Raw genomic sequence first — 22,840 nt, 5'->3', positions numbered from 1 at the left:
AATAATTTGTGATTGTTTTCTGACCCCAAGACCATCCGCTCAAGAAAAAAATTGTCCCATGGCTGAATCTAGTTGATGATCCCAGCCTTATGCATTTTATAAATACTGTATGTCCATTACCTGTTTATACAGTTTATTTGAATGACTTATAAGCCAGTAACTATAGTTGAAGTCGGAAGTTTACATACACTTAGGTTGGAGTCATTAAAATTACATTTTTCAACCACTCCACAAATTTCTTGTTAACAAACTATAGTTTTGGCAAGACGGTTAGGTCATCAACTTTATGCATAATTTTTCCAACAATTGTTTACAGACAGATTATTTCATTTATAATTCACTATATCACAATTCCTGTGGGTCAGAAGATTACATACACTAAGTTGACTGTGTCTTTAAACAGCTTGGAAAATTCCAGAAAATTATGTCATGGCTTTAGAAGCTTCTGATTGGCTAATTGACATAATTGGAGGCAATTGGAGGTGTACCTGTGGATGTATTTCAAGGCCTAACTTCAAAGTGCCTCTTTGTTTGACAACATGAGAAAATCAAAAGAAATCAGCCAAGACCTCAGAAAAAAATTGTAGACCTCCACAAGTCCGGTCCATCCTTGGGAGCAATTTCCAAATGCCTGAAGGTACCACGTTCATCTGTACAAACAATAGTACGCAAGTATAAACACCATGGGACCACGCAGCCATCATACTGCTCAGGAAGGAGACGCGTTCTGTCTCCTAGAGATGAACGTACTTTGGTGAGAAAAGTGCAAATCAATCCCAGAACAACAGCGAAGGACCTTGTGAAGGTGCTGGAGGAAACAGGTAAAAAAAGTGCCTACAGTGGGGAGAACAAGTATTTGATACACTGACGATTTTGCAGGTTTTCCTACTTACAAAGCATGTAGAGGTCTATAATTTTTATCATAGGTACACTTCAACTGTGAGACGGAATCTAAAACAAAAATCCAGAAAATCACATTGTATGATTTTTAAGTAATTAATTAGCATTTTATTGCATGACATAAGTATTTGATCACCTACCAACCAGTAAGAATTCCGGCTCTCACAGACCTGTAAGTTTTTCTTTAAGAAGCCCTCCTGTTCTCCACTCATTACCTGTATTAACTGCACCTGTTTGAACTCGTTACCTGTATAAAAGACACCTGTCCACACACTCAATCAAACAGACTCCAACCTCTCCACAATGGCCAAGACCAGAGAGCTGTGTAAGGACATCAGGGATAAAATTGTAGACCTGCACAAGGCTGGGATGGGCTACAGGACAATAGGCAAGCAGCTTGGTGAGAAGGCAACAACTGTTGGCGCAATTATTAGAAAATGGAAGAAGTTCAAGATGACGGTCAATCACCCTCGGTCTGGGGCTCCATGCAAGATCTCACCTCGTGGTGCATCAATGATCATGAGGAAGGTGAGGGATCAGCCCAGAACTACACAGCAGGACCTGGTCAATGACCTGAAGAGAGCTGGGACCACAGTCTCAAAGAAAACCATTAGTAACACACTACGCCGTCATGGATTAAAATCCTGCAGCGCACGCAAGGTCCCCCTGCTCAAGTCAGCGCATGTCCAGGCCCGTCTGAAGTTTGCCAATGACCATCTGGATGATCCAGAGGAGGAATGGGAGAAGGTCATGTGGTCTGATGAGACAAAAATAGAGCTTTTTGGTCTAAACTCCACTCGCCGTGTTTGGAGGAAGAAGAAGTATGAGTACAACCCCAAGAACACCATCCCAACCGTGAAGCATGGAGGTGGAAACATCATTCTTTGGGGATGCTTTTCTGCAAAGGGGACAGGACGACTGAACCGTATTGAGGGGAGGATGGATGGGGCCATGTATCGCGAGATCTTGGCCAACAACCTCCTTCCCTCAGTAAGAGCATTGAAGATGGGTCGTGGCTGGGTCTTCCAGCATGACAACGACCCGAAACACACAGCCAGGGCAACTAAGGAGTGGCTCCGTAAGAAGCATGTGGCCTAGCCAGTCTCCAGACCTGAACCCAATAGAAAATCTTTGAAGGGAGCTGAAAGTCCGTATTGCCCAGCGACAGCCCCGAAACCTGAAGGATCTGGAGAAGGTCTGTATGGAGGAGTGGGCCAAAATCCCTGCTGCAGTGTGTGCAAACCTGGTCAATAACTACAGGAGACGTATGATCTCTGTAATTGCAAACAAAGGTTTCTGTACCAAATATTAAGTTCTGCTTTTCTGATGTATCAAATACTTATGTCATGCAATAAAATGCAAATTAATTACTTAAAAATCATACATGAAACTGCTGTTCCAGTTTCAACTGTTCTGCCTGTGGTTATGGAACCCTAACCTGTCCACCGGACGTGCTACCTGTCCCAGACCTGCTGTTTTCAACTCTTAATGATCGGCTATGAAAAGCCAACTGACATTTATTCCTGATTATTATTTGCTGAAATAAATCATTCCCTCTACTATTATTCTGACATTTCACATTCATAAAATAAAGTGGTGATCCTAACTGACCAAAGACAGGGAATTTTTACTAGGATTAAATGTCAGGAATTGTGAAAAACTGAGTTTAAATGTATTTGGCTGAGGTGTATGTAAACTTCCAACTTCAACTGTACATACCCATATGTCCCCAGTCCACCTGGCAGTGCTGCTGCTACAGTTTCAACTGTTCTGCCTGTGGTTATGGAACCCTGTCCTGTTCACCGGACGTGCTACCTGTCCCAGACCTGCTGTTTTCAACTCTCTAGAGACAGCAAGAGCGGTAGAGATACTCTGAATGATCGGCTAGTAAAAGCCAACTGACATTTACTCCTGAGGTGCTGACCTGTTGCACCCTCGACAACCACTGTGATTATTATTATTTGACCCTGCTGGTCATCTATGAACATTTGAAAATCTTGGCCATGTTCTGTTATAATCTCCACCTGGCACAGCCAGAAGAGGACTGGCCACCCCTCATAGCCTGGTTCCTCTCTAGGTTTCTTCCTAGGTTCTGGCCATTCTCGGGAGTTTTTCCTAGCCACCGAGCTTCTACACCTGCATTGCTTGACGTTTGGGGTTTTAGGCTGGGTTTCTGTACAGCACTTCGAGATATCAGTTGATGTAAGAAGGGCTTTATAAATTTGATATAATCAGTAACAATGTTCACCTTTATTGAGTGGTAGTGTATTTTAGAGTCTGATCCTTTTGGTGTTCTTCTAGGTATACCACAAGGGGCTATTCTACCTGGCACAGGGACACTGAGGTGTCATGATACCAAAGCCTAAACCCTGGGTAGAGAGGCTCAGTGAATGTCGTCTGGAATGTGTGCAGGTGGGTCAGTGAGTTAGATGAGACACTGTAGAAGGACAGAGTGCCAGCCAGCCAGTCCAGATACATTCCTACCCTTTTGGGGATAGGGGAGGGGACCAATATGTCTTCCCCCTTCTTCTTGTGCCAGGCATTGAAACAGCCATCAAAGCAGCGCAGACTCCAAGACATGTCATTGTATCCAAGCACACAATCATTACCCTCCCCTTTCCTGCTGATTCCTTTATATGCCACTCCTACACCAGCCCATTTCCCAGTCCATTCTGCCTCCCAGTAGCAGCGCCCAGACAGACCCTCTCTACACAACGCCTGGCCCCAGTCCTTAAATCTATCAGAGCTATCAGGATATACTTGCGCCGCTTCCATCCGTGTCATCTTTTTATTTGCCTCACACAGAGAGAGGTATGTGTGTGCTGTGTTTGGATCCAGTGTGAGCTCACATGCATCTGACGGAAGAGACAGAGACAATAAATAACAGGAACAGTTCCTATGAATACCCTCTTCACGTATTGCAGGTACATTTATGTATTGTAATATAAAAATAGGCACAATTCAAAACGTACATTTCTTCAGGGCAGATTTCAACCAGCACTCAGCATTATGATCCACACTGTTGAAAAAGCAGAACACACTGTTGGAGTGGCAAATATCCCTTTGTGGCAGTAGCAGCATGTAAACTCAAAGCTCTGTGAGATATACAGTGGGGCAAAAAAGTATTTAGTCAGTCACCAATTGTGCAAGTTCTCCCACTTAAAAAGATGAGAGAGGCCTGTCATTTTCATCATAGGTACACTTCAACTATGACAGACAAAATGAGGGAAAAAATCCAGGAAATCACATTGTAGGATTTTTAATGAATTTATTTGCAAATTATGGTGGAAAATAAGTATTTGGTCAATAACAAAAGTTTATCTCAATACTTTGTTATACAGTAATCCCTAGTTTATCGCGGGGGTTACGTTCCGAAAATGACCCGCGATAAGTGAAATCCGCGAAATAGAAAACTTTTTTTTTTTTTACAATTAGCAACTATTACATGTATACAAATACAGTGACTCACGTGTAGGCCGTTTCGTCGACATTATGGGTTTAGGAGATGTTCGAAATTACAAGATAATTTGGCCAACTTAATGTAAATTTGCCAAGCTGTTTTATGTACGTACACATAACTGCACGAGACGACAAAATGATAGCACAATTCGTAGCATGTTTTGATACAAGAAGCGGGAGTGAGTTTTTAGCGAATCAGAATGCAGAGCACAATGCACCAAAAAAAAAAAAAAAATGCATTATGAAAATCCGCGAAATAGCGAATCCGCGATAAGTGAACCGCGAAGTGGCGAGGGATCACTGTATACCCTTTGTTGGCAATGACAGAGGTCAAACGTGCGACCGTAGTACGTGACCTCCAGTGTTTACGATCGGCAGGAATTTAGCCACAGTACCAGTCAAAAGTTTGGACACACCTACTCATTCAAGAGTTTCTTTATTTTTTGCTATTTTCTACATTATAGAATAATAGTGAAGACATCAAAACTATGAATTAACACATATGGGATCATGTAGTAACCAAAAAAGTGTTAAACAAATCTAAATATATTTTATATTCTTCAAAGTAGCCAACCTTTGCCCTGTTGACAGCTTTGCACACTCTTGGCATTCTCTCAACCAGCTTCATGAGGAATGCTTTTCCAACAGTCTTGAAGGAGTTCCCACATATGCTGAGCACTTGATGGCTGCTTTTCCTTCACTCTGCGGTCCAATTCATCCCAAACCATCTTAATTGGGTTGAGGTCGGGTGATTGTGGACGCCAGGTCATCAGATGCAGCATCATCACTCTCCTTCTTGGTCAAATAGCCCTTACACAGCTAAGAGGTGTGTTTTGGGTCATTGTCCTGTTGAAAAACAAATTATAGTCCCACTAAACGTAAACCAAATGGGATGGCATATCACTGCTGAATGCTGTGGTAGCCTTGAATGCTGTGGTGTGCCTTGAATTCTAAATAAATCACAGACAATGTCACCAGCAGAGCACCCCCACTTGGCCAAGCAAATCTCCTATTTTTTATTTAACTAGGCAAGTCAGTTAAGAACAAATTCTTATTTACAAATTCTTATTTACAATGGCCTAGGAACAGTGGGTTAACTGCCTTGTTGATTTTTACCTTGTCAGCTCGGGGATTCGATCTAGCAACCTTTCGGTTACTGACCCAACGCTCTAACCACTAGGCTACCTGCTGCCCCCCTTATTGGTGTCCTTTAGTTGTGGTTTCTTTGCAGCAATTTGACCATGAAGGCTTGATTCATGCAGTCTCACCTGAACAGCTGATGTTGGGATGTGTCTGTTACTTGAACTCTGTGAAGCATTTATTAGGGCTGCAATCGAGGTGCAGTTAACTTAAATTAATTTATCCTCAGCAGCAGAGGTAACTCTGGGTCTTCCTTTCCTGTGGCGGTCCTCATGAGAGCCAGTTTCGTCATAGTACTTGATGGTTTTTGCGACTACACTGTTCTTGACATTTTCCAGATTGACTGACCTTCATGTCTTAAAGTAATGACGGACTGTCGTTTCTCTTTTCTTATTTGAGCAGTTCTTGCCATAATATGGACATGGTCTTTTACCAAATAGGGCTCCCACCCCTACCTTTTTGGGTTACTACATGATTCCATATGTGTTATTTCATAGTGTTGATGTGTTCACTATTATTCTACAATGTAGAAAATTGTAAAAAAAAAAAATAATTAAAACTTCAGTAAGTAGATGTGTCCAAACGTTTGACTGGTAATGTCTGTGGGAAGTGCAGTGAGGAACAGAGAGTGGTGGCGATATCAGCTATCTTGATGTACACAGACGAGCTAAATTACTTTTTACCACTCTGTTCCCATGGCCTGTTTTTGCACATCTGTTAACTGTCAAAGATAAAATAATGTACTTTCTATAAAAGGAGAAAGACAGCTCTGTCCGTGGAACTTTTCAACTCTTAACTATTCTTAGTGATGGTTGATTGCTTAACTTTTGCAAATCTGACAATAAATTGTTGTTTGAAAGAAATCTGCAGTCTCTCTTCCTAGAATTTCTGCAACACTTCAGCTTTCAATATGCGGCTGACTAATTGTTTTACTACCTGAGTGTATGCAGTTGACAGTGTGGATCTTCCAGTATGGCAGAGACAAGCTCCACTCCTGTGTCTCCAGGGTGGTTGTAGCTCAGATCAAGCTCTTTCAGGTGAGAGGGGTTTGATCTCAGAGCTGATGCCAGGGAAGCACAGCCTTTCTCTGTGACACCACAGAATGACAACCTGCAGAAAGATAAATGTAACCGTTTTGGTAAGATTGCTTGCTCGGTCTTAAAATGTATGCTCCCTTTTGCTCCCATCTTCAACTCCAAATATACTTGCCTTAGTGTCTCCAATTTACAGTGTGGACTCGCAAGTCCAGCAGAGAGCAGCTTGACTCCTGAATCTTGCAGGTCATTGTCACTCAGGTCCAGCTCTCTTAGGTGTGAGGTGTTTGAGCTGAGAGCTGAGGCCAATTCTTCACAGCATCTCTCTGTGAGATTACATCCTTTCAGCCTGAAGAAGAAATGTTAAGATTAATTGACTGAATCAGGGATGTCCAATCTTATCCACAAAGGGCCAGTATGGGTGCAGACCTTTGCTCCAGCCAAAGCATTGACACACCTGATTCAATTGAAAAAGTTGACGATTGAAAACTATGATTAGTTGAATCAGGTGTGTTACTGCTTTGGTTGAAGTAAAAGCCTGCTCCCACACAACCCTTTGCGGATAAAATTGGACACCCAAGTGCTAAAAGCATGATGGATATTCCAGAAATTCAAGAATCATTGCACTCACACAGCTGTCCTGGTGCTTTTGACCACTGGCAACAGCCTCCGAACACCCTCTTCTGATCTGGAATATTTCTTCAGGTCAAACACATCAAGCTCCTTTTCAGATGTCAGCAACACAAAGACCAATGCTGACCACTGTGCAGGCGAAAGTTGGGCTTCTGAGAGACTTCCTGAGCACAGGTAGCTTTGGATCTCCTCCACAAGAGAATGGTCATTCAACTCATTCAGACAGTGGAACAGATTGATGCATCTCTCTGGAGAGGGATTCTTCCTGATCTTCTTCTTGATGTACTCAATGGTTTCCTCATTGCTCTGAGAGATGCCTCCTATCTGTGCCAGTAGGCCTCGTAGGAGAGTTTGACTGGACTCCATTGAGAGACCGAGAAGGAAGCGAAGGAAAAGGTCCAGGTGTCCATTCTCACTTTGTAAGGCCTTGTCTACTGCACTCTTGTGAAGAAGAGTTACAGGAATACCATTGGTTATCTGAAGCTTTCTGGTGGTGGTTTCCTGTTCGTCTAATAGATTTAGACCGCTGTTGATGAATGTGTGGAACACATATAATGCAGCAAGAAACTCCTGAATGCTCAGATGCACAAAGCAGTACACCCTCCCCTGGTACAGCCCACACTCCTCTCTAAAGATCTGAGTGAACACTCCTGAGTGCACTAACACTTCTCTGACATCAATGCCACACTCTCTCAGGTCTTCCTCATAGAAGATCAGATTTCCTTTCTCCAGCTGTTCAAATGCCAATTTTCCCAGTGTGAGGATCATCTCTTCGTCTGTTTTAATCTCTGAATCTGCCCCCAATGTCTCTGATCCCACTGAATATTTCAGATTGATCAGTATGATGCAAATCAGATAGTGTGTGTACATCTGAGTCAGTGTGTTGGGCATCTTTCCACTCTCTGCTTCCCCCAACATTTTCTCTAGGACTGTGGCAGAAATCCAACTGAAGACTGGTATGTGGCACATGATGTACAGGCTCCTTGATGACTTTATGTGTGTAATGATTATTTTGGCTAGGTTTTGATCACTGATTCTCTTCTTGAAGTATTCCTCCTTCTGTTGGTCATTAAACCCTCGTACTTCAGACACCTGGTCAACACAATCAGGAAGGATGCGGTAGGCTGCGGCAGGTCGAGAGGTTATCCAGAGGAGAGCAGATGGGAGCAGATTCCCCTTGATGAGGTTTGTCAGCAGCACGTCCACTGAGGTTGACTCTGTGACATCAGAACAGCTCTTATTGTTCTGGAAGTCTAGAGGAAGTCGGCACTCATCAAGACCATCAAAGATAAACACAACTTTGTACTTTTCAAAGTTGGATATTCCTGATTCTTTTGCTTCAACGCAAAAGTGATGGAGGAGTTTGATCAAACTGCATTGATTCCCCTTGAACAAATTGAGCTCCCGAAAAGGGAGAGAAAATATGAGCTGGACATCCTGATTTGCCTTTCCTTCAGCCCAATCCAAAATGAACTTGTGTACAGTGATGGTTTTTCCAATGCCAGCGACTCCCTTTGTCAGTACAGTCCTGATGGTTTTGTCTTGTCCAGGTAAAGGTTTGAAGATGTCATTGGATTTGATTGGTACCTCTTGTGTTGGTGGTCCTCTGGATGCTATCTCAATCTGTCTGACCTCATGTTCATGATTGACCTCTCCACTTCCACCCTCTGTGATGTACAGCTCTGTGTAGACCTTGTTGAGAAGTGTTGAGTTTCCTTGCTTTGCTATTCCCTCGAACAGACATTCAAACTTTCTCTTCAGATTGAGTTTGAGTTTATGCTGGCATACAGCAAGCTCACCCAGAAGACCTAATCGTGCAGAAAACATTCCTGAAAATGTGACTTTTAATGTGGTACATGTACAGTGCAAAAAGTACTGGAAGGTACTCAGATCCCTTGACTTTTTCTACATTTTGTTACGTTACAGCCTTATTCTAAAATGGATTAAATAGTTTTTCCCACCTCATCAATCTACACACAATAATGACAAAGCAAAAACAGGTTTTTAGAAATGTTTGCAAATGTAAAAAAATAAACTGAAATATTACATTTACATAAGTTCTCAGACCTTTTACTCAGTACTTTGTTGAAGCACCTTTGGCAGCGATTACAGCCTCGAGTCTTCTTGGGTATGACGCTACAAGCTTGGTACACATATTTGGGGAGTTTCTGCTATTCTTCTCTGCAGATCCTCTCAAGCTCTGTCAGGTTGGATGGGGAGCTTTGCTGCAAAGCTACAGTATTTTCAGGTCTCTCCAGACATGTTTGATCGGGTTCAAGTCCAGGCTCTAACTGGGCCACTCAAGGACATTCAGAGACTTGTCCCGAAGCCACTCCTGTGTTGTCTTGGCTGTGTCCTTAGGGTTGTTGTCCTGTTGGAAGGTGAACATTTGCCCCAGTCTGAGGTCCTGAGGGCTTTGGACCGTGTTTCATCAAGGATCCATTCATCTTTCCCTCAATCCTGACTAGTCTCCCAGTCCCTGAAAAACATCCCCACAGCATGATGCTGACACCACCATGCTTCACCGTAGGGATGGTGCCACGTTTCCTCCAGACGTGACGTTTGGCATTCAGGCCAAAGAGTTCAATCTTGGTTTCATCAGACCAGAGAATCTTGTTTCTCATGGTCTGAGTCTTTATGTGCCTTTTGTCAAACTCCAAGCGGGCTGTCATGTGCCTTTTACTGAGGAGTGGCTTACATCTGGCCACTCTACCATAAAGGCCTGATTGGTGGAGTGCTGCAGAGATGGTTGTCCTTCTGGAAGGAAAAGTCTTGGTAGTTCCAAACTTCTACCATTTAAGAATGATGGAGTCCACTGTGTTCTTGGGGACCTTCAATGCTGCAGAAATGTTTTGGTACTCTTCCCCAGATCTGTGCCTCAACAAAATCTTATATTGGAGCTCTACGGACAATTCCTTCGACCTCATGGCTTGGTTTATGCTCTGACATGCAGTGTCAACTGTGGAACATTATATAGACAGGTGTGTGCCTTTCCAAATCATGTCCAATCAATTGAATTTACCACAGGTGGACACAAATCAAGTTGTGTAAACATCTCAAAGATGATCAATGGAAACAAGATGCACCTGAGCTCAATTTTGAGTCTCATAGCAAATGGTATGAATATTTATGTAAATAAGATACAGTGGGGAGAACAAGTATTTGATACACTGACAATTTTGCAGGTTTTCCTACTTACAAAGCATGTAGAGGTCTGTAATTTTTATCATAGGTACACTTCAACTGTGAGAGAAGGAATCTAAAACAAAAATCCAGAGAATCACATTGTATGATTTTTAATTAATTAATTTGCATTTTATTGCATGACATAAGTATTTGATACATCAGAAAAGCAGAACTTAATATTTGGTACAGAAACCTTTGTTTGCAATTACAGAGATCATACGTCTCCTGTAGTTATTGACCAGGTTTGCACACACTGCAGCAGGGATTTTGGCCCACTCCTCCATACAGACCTTCTCCAGATCCTTCAGGTTTCGGGGCTGTCGCTGGGCAATACGGACTTTCGGCTCCCTCCAAAGATTTTCTATTGGGTTCAGGTCTGGAGACTGGCTAGGCCACTCCAGGACCTTGAGATGCTTCTTACGGAGCCACTCCTTAGTTGCCCTGGCTGTGTGTTTCGGGTCGTTGTCATGCTGGAAGACCCAGCCACGACCCATCTTCAATGCTCTTACTGAGGGAAGGAGGTTGTTGGTCAAGATCTCGCGATACATGGCCCCATCCATCCTCCCTTCAATACGGTGCAGTCGTCCTGTCCCCTTTGCAGAAAAGCATCCCCAAAGAATGATGTTTCCACCTCCATGCTTCACGGTTGGGATGGTGTTCTTGGGGTTGTACTCATCCTTCTATTCCTCCAAACACGGCGAGTGGAGTTTAGAGCAAAAAGCTCTATTTTTGTCTCATCAGACCACATGACCTTCTCCCATTCCTCCTCTGGATCATCCAGATGGTCATTGGCAAACTTCAGACGGGCCTGGACATGCGCTGGCTTGAGCAGGGGGACCTTGCGTGCGCTGCAGGATTTTAATCCATGACGGCGTAGTGTGTTACTAATGGTTTTCTTTGAGACTGTGGTCCCAGCTCTCTTCAGGTCATTGACCAGGTCCTGCCGTGTAGTTCTGGGCTGATCCCTCACATTCCTCATGATCATTGATGCCCCACGAGGTGAGATCTTGCATGGAGCCCCAGACCGAGGGTGATTGACCGTCATCTTGAACTTCTTCCATTTTCGAATAATTGTGCCAACAGTTGTTGCCTTCTCACCAAGCTGCTTGGCTATTGTCCTGTAGCCCATCCCAGCCTTGTACAGGTCTACAATTTATCCCTGATGTCCTTACACAGCTCTCTGGTCTTGGCCATTGTGGAGAGGTTGGAGTCTGTTTGATTGAGTGTGTGGACAGGTGTCTTTTATACAGGTAACGAGTTCAAACAGGTGCAGTTAATACAGGTAATGAGTGGAGAACAGGAGGGCTTCTTAAAGAAAAACTAACAGGTCTGTGAGAGCCGGAATTCTTACTGGTTGGTAGGTGATCAAATACTTATGTCATGCAATAAAATGCAAATTAATTACTTAAAAATCATACAATGTGATTTTCTGGATTTTTGTTTTAGATTCCGTCTCTCACAGTTGAAGTGTACCTATGATAAAAATGACAGACCTCTACATGCTTTGTAAGTAGGAAAACCTGCAAAATCGGCAGTGTATCAAATACTTGTTCTCCCCACTGTATATATAAACACACATTTGCAAACATAAATAACTTTTTTTCACTTTGTCATTGAGGTATTGTGTGTAGATTGATGAGGAAAATGTTTGATTTAATCCATTGTAAAATAAGGATGTAACGTAATAAAATATGGAAAAAGTCAAGGGGTCTGAATACTTTCTCGAATTCACTGTATATTCATTAACATAAATATTCATTTCCTATAAATGATCTAAATGATAGTTTTAAGTATGTAAAAGGGTACATTAATCTGGTATAAAAAGACTACAGACAAATAATTCATACTTTTTTCCAACGTGTCAGCAAGTTCCTTCTGGTTCATGTTCCTCAGGATGTGCAGTGTGATCTTCAGAGCCCCCTCTCTGGCATTGCTCTGCTGCTTCTCATCTTCAGAGCCCACTGCTTTTGCATCTTTATTCTGACTCTCAAAGCATTCTGGGAGATCTGGACACAAAATCCTCTTAAATCTTTCCAACTCCCCTCTCACAAAAGTGATGATACTGTCTTCAACAGACTGAAAAAAAGAAAAAGCATATTCATTTCAAAATAACACTTCAGTAAACTAATAATACACCATGACATGCAACTAACTAAGGTAGGATGTGTTTTATAAGTTGATTGAAAGGTGTGTAGAACCATAAAGCGTACTGTATTGTGGCTGCTCGCTGATGATCGTCATGGTTATTGATAATGGTTATCATTCTAGGTGTGGACGATCCTTACTTCTACTTTAGTTACTGTATGAGAAAGTACAACCTACCCTGAAAATGGAGGACAGATCTTCCTTATGATCCTGGGAAGACTGACCACTGGGAATCTCAGACTCTGATCTCTGTTGTTCATCGCTGTGGGCAAGATATTAGATTATCACGTTAAAAAAAATTGAAACGTTTTCACCAGAATCGGCAGAATGAATACACCCCTGATCACGCGTAAACATAGTTCACGTTCATAGCAGCCACGTTGTATTCCTTCTCGCAACTATGCGCTCTCCTCCTCTCACCTTTTCCCTTCGTTTGTGGACTTCAATGCATAACACATCAGTTGTATTGTGACCAGGAAAAAAACTAAAAAAAACTTTCCAAGCCAAACCATATCATAACCGCTATACACAGCCTACATCGTTGTCACCAAATTAGCTAAAGTAACGTCATAGTGCTATTAGCTATGTTGACTAACGCATTAGTAAACATGCTACAATCATGCAGTAACGTTACAGTGTACAGTCGTGGCCAAAAGTTTTGAGAATGACAAATATAAATTTTCACAAAGTCTGCTGCCTCAGTTTGTATGATGGAAATGTGCATATACTCCAGAATGTTATGAAGAGTGATCAGATGAATTGCAATTAATTGCAAAGTCCCTCTTTGCCATGCAAATGAACTGAATCCCCAAAAAACATTTCCACTGCAGTTCAGCCCTGCCACAAAAGGACCAGCTGACATGTCAGTGATTCTCTCGTTAACACAGGTATGAGTGTTGACGAGGACAAGGCTGGAGATCACTCTGTCATGCTGATTGAGTTCGAATAACAGACTGGAAGCTTCAAAAGGAGGGTGGTGCTTGGAATCATTGTTCTTCCTCTGTCAATCATGGTTAACTGCAAGGAAACACGTACCGTCACCATTGCTTTGCACAAAAAGGGCTTCACAGGCAAGGATATTGCTGCCAGTAAGATTGCACCTAAATCAACCATTTATCGGATCATCAAGAACTTCAAGGAGAGCGGTTAAAATGTTGAGAAGAAGGCTTCAGGGCGCCCAAGAAAGTCCAGCAAGCGCCAGGACAGTCTCCTAAAGTTGATTCAGCTGCGTGATCGGGGCACCACCAGTACAGAAATTGCTCAGGAATGGCAGCAGGCAGGTGTGAGTGCATCTGCACGCAGTGAGGCGAAGACTTTGGAGGATGGCCTGGTGTCAAGAAGGGCAGCAAAGAAGCCACTTCTCTCCAGGAAAAACATCAGGGACAGACTGATATTGTGCAAAAGGTACAGGGATTGGACTGCTGAGGACTGGGGTAAAGTCATTTTTTCTGATGAATCCCCTTTCTGATTGTTTGGGGCATCCGGAAAAAAGCTTGTCCGGAGAAGACAAGGTGAGCGCTACCAACAGTCCTGTGTCATGCCAACAGTAAAGCATCCTGAGACCATTCAAGAACACAGCCAGGAATAAAGAATGGTACCAACACATCCTCCAAGAGCAACTTCTCCCAACCAGCCAGGAACAGTTTGGTGACGAACAATGCCTTTTCCAGCATGATGGAGCACCTTGCCATAAGGCAAAAGTGATAACTAAGTGGCTCAGGGAACAAAACATAAATATTTTTGGTCCATGGCCAGGAAACTCCCCAGACCTTAATCCCATTGAGAACTTGTGGTCAATCCTCAAGAGGCAGGTGGACAAACAAAAACCCACAAATTCTGACAAACTCCAAGCATTGATTATGCAATAATGGGCTGCCATCAGTCAGGATGTGGCCCAGAAGTTAATTGACAGCATGCCAGGGAAGATTGCAGGGGTCTTGAAAAAAAGGGTCAACACTGCAAATATTGACTCTTTGCATCAACTTCATGTAATTGTCAATAAAAGCCTTTGACACTTATGAAATGCTTGTAATTATACTTCGGTATTCCACAGTAACATCTGACAAAAATATCTAAAGACACTGAAGCAGCAAACTTTGTGAAAATAAATATTTGTGTCATTCTCAAAACTTTTGGCCACGACTGTATAGTCAGTAAGCAGTTACTAATTTATTGCCATGGGGCCAGTCAGTGTAAAACCAAAAACTTACCTTGACTTGGAAGAGTTCCAGTGTTGCATTGGATAGTCATAGCCAGCTAGCTAACATAGCATCCCTCTGTTTGAGGAGGGTGTTTGAGCAGGCTAAACTAGCTAGCTGCATTTGCTAGCTAAGTAAGCAAAAATGAAAGTGAAAATAAATCTCTCCCCCTCTTGCTTCTTGTTCATTTTTGAAGAAATTAATTTGTTAAAAACTGTTCCAACTATTGTATTTTTCTCTCTTTTACTCAACTATACCACATTTTATGCACTGCAGTGCTAGCTAGCTGTAGCTTATGCTTTCAGTGCTAGATTCATTCTCTGATCCTTTGATTGGGTGGAAAACATGTCAGCTCATGCTGCAAGAGCTCTTATAGCTTGGAGGTTGGACCTTCTCTGGAAGTTGTTACAATCACTGTGTAAGTCTATGGAAGGAGGTGAGAACAATGAGCCTCCTAGGTTTTGTATTGAAGTCAATGTACCCAGAGGAAGACGAAAGCTAGCTGTCCTCCGCCTACACCATGGTACTACCCTACAGAGTGCTGTTGAGGCTACTGTAGACCATTGCAAAATAGTGTGTTTTAATTGATTATTTGGTGACATGAATATACAGTGGGGAGAACAAGTATTTGATACACTGTCGATTTTGCAGGTTTTCCTACTTACAAAGCATGTAGAGGTCTGTAATTATTATTATTATATATTTTTTTATATATATTTTTTAAATTTTACCCCCTTTTCTCCCCAATTTTCGTGGTATCCAATTGCTAGTAATTACTATCTTGTCTCATCGCTACAACTCCCATATGGGCTCGGGAGAGACGAAGGTCGAAAGCCATGCGTCCTCCGAAACACAACCCAACCAAGCCGCACTGCTTCTTAACACAGCGCGCCTCCAACCCGGAAGCCAGCTGCACCAATGTGTGGAGGAAACACCGTGCACCTGGCTCCCTTGGTTAGCGCGCACTGCGCCCGGCCCGCCACTGGAGTCGCTGGTGCGCGATGAGACAAGGATATCCCTACTGGCCAAACCCTCCCTAACCCGGACGACGCTAGGCCAATTGTGCGTAGCCCCACAGACCTCCCGGTCGCGGCCGGCTGCGACAGAGCCTGGGCGCAAACCCAGAGTCTCTGGTGGCGCAGCTAGTGCTGCGATGCAGTGCCCTAGACCACTGCGCCACCCGGGAGGCGAGGTCTGTAATTTTTTATCATAGGTACACTTCAACTGTGAGAGACAGAATCTAAAACAAAAATCCAGAAAATCACATTGTATGATTTTTAAGTAATTAATTTGCATTTTATTGCATGACATAAGTATTTGATCACCTACCAACCAGTAAGAATTCCGGCTCTCACAGACCTGTTAGTTTTTCTTTAAGAAGCCCTCCTGTTCTCCACTCATTACCTGTATTAACTGCACCTGTTTGAACTCGTTACCTGTATAAAAGACACCTGTCCACACACTCAATCAAACAGACTCCAACCTCTCCACAATGGCCAAGACCAGAGAGCTGTGTAAGGACATCAGGGTAAAATTGTAGACCTGCACAAGGCTGGGATGGGCTACAGGACAATAGGCAAGCAGCTTGGTGAGAAGGCAACAACTGTTGGCGCAATTATTAGAAAATGGAAGAAGTTCAAGATGACGGTCAATCACCCTCGGTCTGGGGCTCCATGCAAGATCTCACCTCGTGGTGCATCAATGATCATGAGGAAGGTGAGGGATCAGCCCAGAACTACACAGCAGGACCTGGTCAATGACCTGAAGAGAGCTGGGACCACAGTCTCAAAGAAAACCATTAGTAACACACTACGCCGTCATGGATTAAAATCCTGCAGCGCACGCAAGGTCCCCCTGCTCAAGTCAGCGCATGTCCAGGCCCGTCTGAAGTTTGCCAATGACCATCTGGATGATCCAGAGGAGGAATGGGAGAAGGTCATGTGGTCTGATGAGACAAAAATAGAGCTTTTTGGTCTAAACTCCACTCACCGTGTTTGGAGGAAGAAGAAGTATGAGTACAACCCCAAGAACACCATCCCAACCGTGAAGCATGGAGGTGGAAACATCATTCTTTGGGGATGCTTTTCTGCAAAGGGGACAGGACGACTGCACAGTATTGAGGGGAGGATGGACGGGGCCATGTATCGCGAGATCTTGGCCAACAACCTCCTTCCCTCAGTAAGAGCATTGACGATGGGTTGTGGCTGGGTCTTCCAGCATGACAACGACCCGAAACACACAGCCAGGGCAACTAAGGAGTGGCTCCGTAAGAAGCATCTCAAGGTCCTGGAGTGGCCTAGCCAGTCTCCAGATCTGAACCCAATAGAAAATCTTTGGAGGGAGCTGAAAGTCCGTATTGCCCAGCGACAGCCCCGAAACCTGAAGGATCTGGAGAAGGTCTGTATGGAGGAGTGGGCCAAAATCCCTGCTGCAGTGTGTGCAAACCTGGTCAAGAACTACAGGAAACGTATGATCTCTGTAATTGCAAACAAAGGTTTCTGTACCAAATATTAAGTTCTGCTTTTCTGATGTATCAAATACTTATGTCATGCAATAAAATGCAAATTAATTACTTAAAAATCATACAATGTGATTTTCTGGATTTTTGTTTTAGAATCCCTCTCTCACCGTTGAAGTGTACCTATGATAAAAATTACAGACCTCTACATGCTTTGTAAGTAGGAAAACCTGCAAAATCGGCAGTGTATCAAATACTTGTTCTCCCCACTGTATTTAGTATAGTTTAATCTAAAAAGGCAAACTTTTAAATGTATTACTTTTTTAAAATGAAATTCACTGAGGGGCCTCCTGAGTGGCACAGCGGTCTAAGGCACTGCATCACACTACAGACCCGGGTTCAATCCCAAGCTGTGTCATATCCGGCCGTGACCGGGAGTCCCTTATGGGGTGGCGCACAATTGGCCCAACGTTGTCCGGGTTAGGGGAGGGTTTGGCTGGACGGGCTTCACTCGGCTCATCACACTCTAGCGACTCGTGGTGTGCTGGGCGCCTGCAGGCTGACTTCGGTCGTCAGTTGAACGGTTTTCCTCTGACAAAGTGGTGCAGCTGGCTTCCGGGTTAAGCGCGTGGGTGCTAAGGAGTGCGGTTTGGCAGGTCCTGTTTCGGAGGACGCATGACTCGACCTTTGCCTCTCCTGAGCCCGTTCGGGAGTTGAGACAAGATCGTAATTGGATATCATGAAATTGGGTAGAAAAAGGGGATGGTCCTCCCCTTCCTCCTCTGAGGAGCTTCCACTGTTGTAAACATAGATCAGGGGTGGCCAACCCTCTTAGAGAGCTACCTCTAGGCAGGATGATTTTCTGTGGTCCTATTTTAAAAGGGATAGCCTAATTCACCCAAATTAATGACATATTTACATGTTTGTTTCTTATGGACAAGGAAAGACTGCAATCCATCATATGGTTAGTCACTGCTACCAACTGTTAATATTAGCATGTTCTAACCAAAAACCAATGTAATTCAATCTCCCCCAGTTAACATACTCTAAATACTATGCCCAAATAATCTAAAATAACTTAAAACCAAGTGGTTGAATTTTGAGTGTGTATTCGACTTTAAAAAAGAATCCTGAATACATCCAACCTGTGATAAAAAAAATACAAATATTTCACCCTGGTCAAGGGCCTAAACAATGTAGAATTGCAGGAAATAAGCTTTAAAACATCAATTTTCCTCAACTAGGGGTGGCGCCAATGACTTTAACCGTAGGAAATCTCTCTCCAAGCTATCTTCGAAAGTTAGCAGCCCTGTCTACGAGTTCATCTGAACTCGCTGGGGAAGTACAATGCCTTCAGAAAGAATTCATACCCCTTGACTTATTCCACATTTTGTTGTGTTACAGCTGTTGGAAAGCAGACTGGACCAGGTTATCCTCTAAGATTTTTAATGTACTCTATTTTGTTGATTTTTATCCTAAATAACTCCCTAGTCCTTGCCGATGACAAGCATACCCATAACACAATGCAGCCACCATCATATTTAGGTTAGTATAGTGGAGTAACTACAATGTTGTTGATCCATCCTCAGGAGAAAACTATCTTCACCATGCTCAAATTAATATTCAAGGTCTGCTTTTTTCCCCCCTTTACCCATCTACCAATAGGTGCCCTTCTTTGTGAGGCATTGGAAAACCTCCCTGGTCTTTGTGGTTGAATCTGTGTTTGAAATTCACTGCTCGACTGAGGGACCTTACAGATAATTGTATGTGTGGGGTACAAAGATGAGGTAGTCATTCAAAAATCATGTTAAACACCATTGTTGCACACAGAGTGAGTCCATGCAACTTATGTGACTTGTTAAGCACATATTTTCTCCTGAACTTATTTAAGCTTGTCATAACAAAGCGGTTGAATACTTATTGACTCAAGACATGTCAGCTTTACATTTTGAATTAATTTGTAACATTTTCTAAAAACATAATTCCACTTTGACATTATGAGGTATTGTGTGTGTGCCAGTGACACAAAATCTAAATTGAATCTATTTTAAATTCAGGCTGTAACACAACAAAATATGGAAAAAATAAAAGGGGTGTGAAAATGACCAAAATGGCCTCATTGCCAAAATCCCAAAGTATCCCTTTAAAGGACACAATGCTGGGTTCATGTGAGACTGACCTCTCCTGCTGGACCCTGTCCAAAGCACACAATCACATTTACTCTGAGTTTCATTTAGAAAAATAATTGTTCCACTGATAATGCACTTTGATGTTTTCAAATAGTGGAAAATGTTAATGTATGTTCTTTGTTACCTTTGTTTGTTATAAAAGTCTCCTTTGCGGAGGTCTATTGGAGCATCTATTGACCAGTCACTCTTCATGGACACACAGGTGGGTGCAGGTGAATGAGGTCTTTTTGCCTGGATTGTGCTTCAATACAACAAAGAGACTTTTAGAGGTGAATAACAAACCAAATGGTTTTAGTTGGCACAGCAGATTACACCGAGCTTGATGCAAGTGAAGCAAGGTCAGAAAAGAGTAGGTACTGCGCATCTTAAAGGGCAGGTGCTTTTCTGACCTTGCTACAAAATTATTATCCTGATTATCTTCAGTGATAAACCACAAAAGCAAAACAGTAAATCAGCTGTGAAGTAGGTTTTATAAGTAAACAATGGTAATGATGGCAACACTTTATTTGAATGTACACATTAGCCCCTAAATAGTAGATTATAAGTGTATATGTTACATGGTGGAAAAGTGACAGGTCCTTTTGGATCTGGGTTGAGCAGGTAGAGTGGAGTAGAAAGTACTTTTTCTAATTTCAGTCACAGTGGCCATTCTCCGGCTCAGGAACACATTTGAAACCCATGCAAGTTAAAAATGAATCAACAAACTACAAACAAACCATAAAGACAGAAACCAAAAAGGGGCACAGGACGTGATGCATTCCAGGAGGCATGCGTCCATTTTCTTTAACAATTTATCTTACGATACTCAGTAGCCATGTGCTCTCACCAAAATGCTGCCCAATATTGTGCGCGAAGAAACACTTGTGAAAAGTGGGTGAGACTGAGTGGATTCGATTAAGCTGCTCTGGGTTGAACCGGGTTATGCCCTGTCACGTGAATGGACAACAACGCTTAGGCTTCTACATACTATATACATTTTACGGACACAGTATATTTCACAATAGTTATCTTTTTTTTTTAAATGTTTTAGTCCCATTCTTTAGCTCCACTCAACCCCATTATCATTGTCAGAATGATTTACATTGTGAGACAACAGCGCTCGTCTTACCTTTGGGCTTCTTTGTCAGGTTTCTCAAAGAGACTCCCTTTGGAGGTCTTGCCTCCCTTCTGTCTATCTCCTTGGAGGCTCATTTTAGGCTGTGCAGACGAGGTACGCTACGATAAATAACCTATTGTTGTGGAAATTAAAACAAGTTGAGACAGTCATCAACCTTGACTAAGTAGGCTAAACTTTGTGCAATTTGTGCACCCATCATGTTGAAGTTATAACTTGTGTTATGTTGTACTAATGTTGTAATATGGTTTTTCATTTTACATTATTTTGCTTTAAATATTATAGACTCAGCTAGTCCTTACCTTGCTGCTTGCTCCTCTCCAACTACGCAGTTAACAATTGTGAATACTTTCACTTTCGATAAACAACAAATGAGGCCTACTTAAAAAAATATATATATAATATGAGGCCTAATCACTAGTCTCTAAACTGAATGAATTTGTCCCCACATGGCCAACATGATAAAAAGAAAATGTTACACAAAAGTGCCACATGTCATCAAAAGTAAAACATTCTCGTTTATGGTTTCCAAAATTGGGCATAGAATAACAGAAAACAAATAAAAACGTTTCAAATAGTTTTTTTCATACCTGGAAGTACACGCCCCCTAACATAATATTCACGGCGCATAGAGGTGTATTTACAGTGGTTGAGCTGCAGTGTCCGATGCACAGAGAAAGTATTAGACGTTTGTGTGACAGGAAAATAAAAATAGTAATGTTAGCCGAGATGCTTAACTTTTGTGAAACATCACAGCACAGTTGAAAAATATATGCCAAATAGAAATCAAAACTGGATCGTGTTCAGAGCTAGATGGAAGGGGTTGAGTGGAGCTGAAGAATGGGACTAAAAACAAACAAAATTACTAAAATATACTGTGTCCGTAAAATGTATATAGTATGTATAAGCTGGAAGTAGAAGCCTTGTTGTCCATTAGTTTGTTCCAATTAGGGGAGGGATGGTCGGGTTAGGTGAAAATAATAAAAGGAAAATATATTTAAAATAAATATTTTAGATAATTTACAAAATAAATATGGTGGATTGGAAATGATGCAGACAATTACATTGATGGAAGCCACAATATATCTGCAATATTAAAGCTGATCTACCCCCTAACAAAAAAATGATATATGCACACACACACAACCGGTCAAAAGTTTTAGAACACGTACTCGTTCAAGGGTTTTTCTTTATATTTACATAGTGAAGACAACAAAAAAACTGTTAACAAAATATATTTTATATTTGAGATTCTTCAGTAGCCACCCTTTGTCTTGATGACAACTTTGCACACTCTTGGCATTCTCTCAACCAGCTTCATGAGGTAGTCATCTGGAATGCGTTTCAGTTAACAGGTGTGCCTTGTTAGAAGTTAATTTGTGCAATTTCTTTCCTTCTTAATGTGTTTGAGCCACAGTTGTGTTGTGACAAGGTAGGGGTGGTATACAGAAGATAGACCTATTTAGTAAGAGACCTTTTCCATATTATGGCAAGAACAGCTCAAATAAGCAAAGAGAAACAACAGTCCATCATTATTTTAAGACATGAAGGTCAGTCAATCTGGAAAATGTAAAGAACTTTGAAAGTTTCTTCAAGTGCAGTCCCAAAAACCCATCATGCGCTATGATAAAACTGGCTCTCATGAGGACCGCCACAGGAAAGGATGACCCAGAGTTACCTCTGCTGCAGAGGATAAGTTCATTAGTCACCAGCCTCAGAAATTGCAGCCCAAATAAATGCTTCAGAGTTCAAGTAACAGACACATCTCAACATCAACTGTTCAGAGGAGACTGTGTGAGTCAGGCCTTCATGGTCGAATTGCTGCAAAGCAACCACTACTAAAGGACACCAATAAGAAGAGACTTTCTTGGGCCAAGAAACACGAGCAATGGACTTTAGTCCTGTGGAAATCGTCCTCTGGTCTGATGATTCCAAATTCAAGATTTTTGGCTCCAACCGCCGTGTCTTTGTGAGTCGCAGAGTAGAAGAACGGATGATCTCCGCATGTGTGGTTCCCACCATGAAGCACGGAGGAGGAGGTGTGATGGTATGGGGGTTCTTTGCTGGTGACACTGTCATGATTTATTTAGAATTCAAGGCACACATAACCAGCAATGGCTACCACAGCATTCTGCAGTGATACGCCATCCCATCTGGTTTGCGCTTAGTGGGACTATCCTTTGTTTTTCAACAGGACAATGACCCAACACACCTCCAGGCTATGTAAGGGTTATTTGACCAAGAAGGAGAGTGATGGAGTGCTGCATCAGATGACCTGGACTCCACAATCATGAGACCTCAACCAAATTGTGATGATTTGGGATGATTTGAACTGCAGAGTGAAGGAAAAGCAGCCAACAAGTGCTCATTATATGTGGGAACTC

General features: G+C 42.4%; 1 protein-coding gene across 3 annotated transcripts; it reads right to left on the bottom strand.

Moving 5' to 3' along the window:
• Nucleotides 1-270: 270 nt before the first annotated feature.
• Nucleotides 271-20,977, bottom strand: LOC139561016 (NLR family CARD domain-containing protein 3-like). Of its 3 annotated transcripts, XM_071377817.1 has the most exons (10): nucleotides 20,759-20,977; nucleotides 20,451-20,571; nucleotides 19,467-19,583; nucleotides 12,675-12,759; nucleotides 12,200-12,428; nucleotides 7,165-8,974; nucleotides 6,709-6,882; nucleotides 6,436-6,609; nucleotides 3,873-3,919; nucleotides 271-3,755 (listed from the first exon to the last, which is right to left on the bottom strand). In XM_071377817.1, the coding sequence occupies exons 2-10, from the start codon at nucleotides 20,531-20,533 to the stop codon at nucleotides 3,217-3,219; spliced, it is 3,258 nt and encodes a 1,085-aa protein (XP_071233918.1). In that variant the 5' UTR covers nucleotides 20,534-20,571; nucleotides 20,759-20,977; the 3' UTR covers nucleotides 271-3,216. The 3 variants fall into 3 exon arrangements, with proteins under 3 accessions (XP_071233918.1, XP_071233917.1, XP_071233919.1); XM_071377816.1 differs by having other exon boundaries at nucleotides 6,436-6,882; XM_071377818.1 differs by lacking the exon at nucleotides 19,467-19,583 and having other exon boundaries at nucleotides 6,436-6,882; nucleotides 20,759-20,896.
• Nucleotides 20,978-22,840: the final 1,863 nt, after the last annotated feature.

Source organism: Salvelinus alpinus, chromosome 31, assembly GCF_045679555.1.
Source record: "Salvelinus alpinus chromosome 31, SLU_Salpinus.1, whole genome shotgun sequence".
Taxonomy (NCBI): domain Eukaryota; kingdom Metazoa; phylum Chordata; class Actinopteri; order Salmoniformes; family Salmonidae; genus Salvelinus; species Salvelinus alpinus.
The sequence above is the reverse complement of the archived record's forward strand: the minus strand, read 5'-3'. Positions and strand labels throughout refer to the sequence as shown.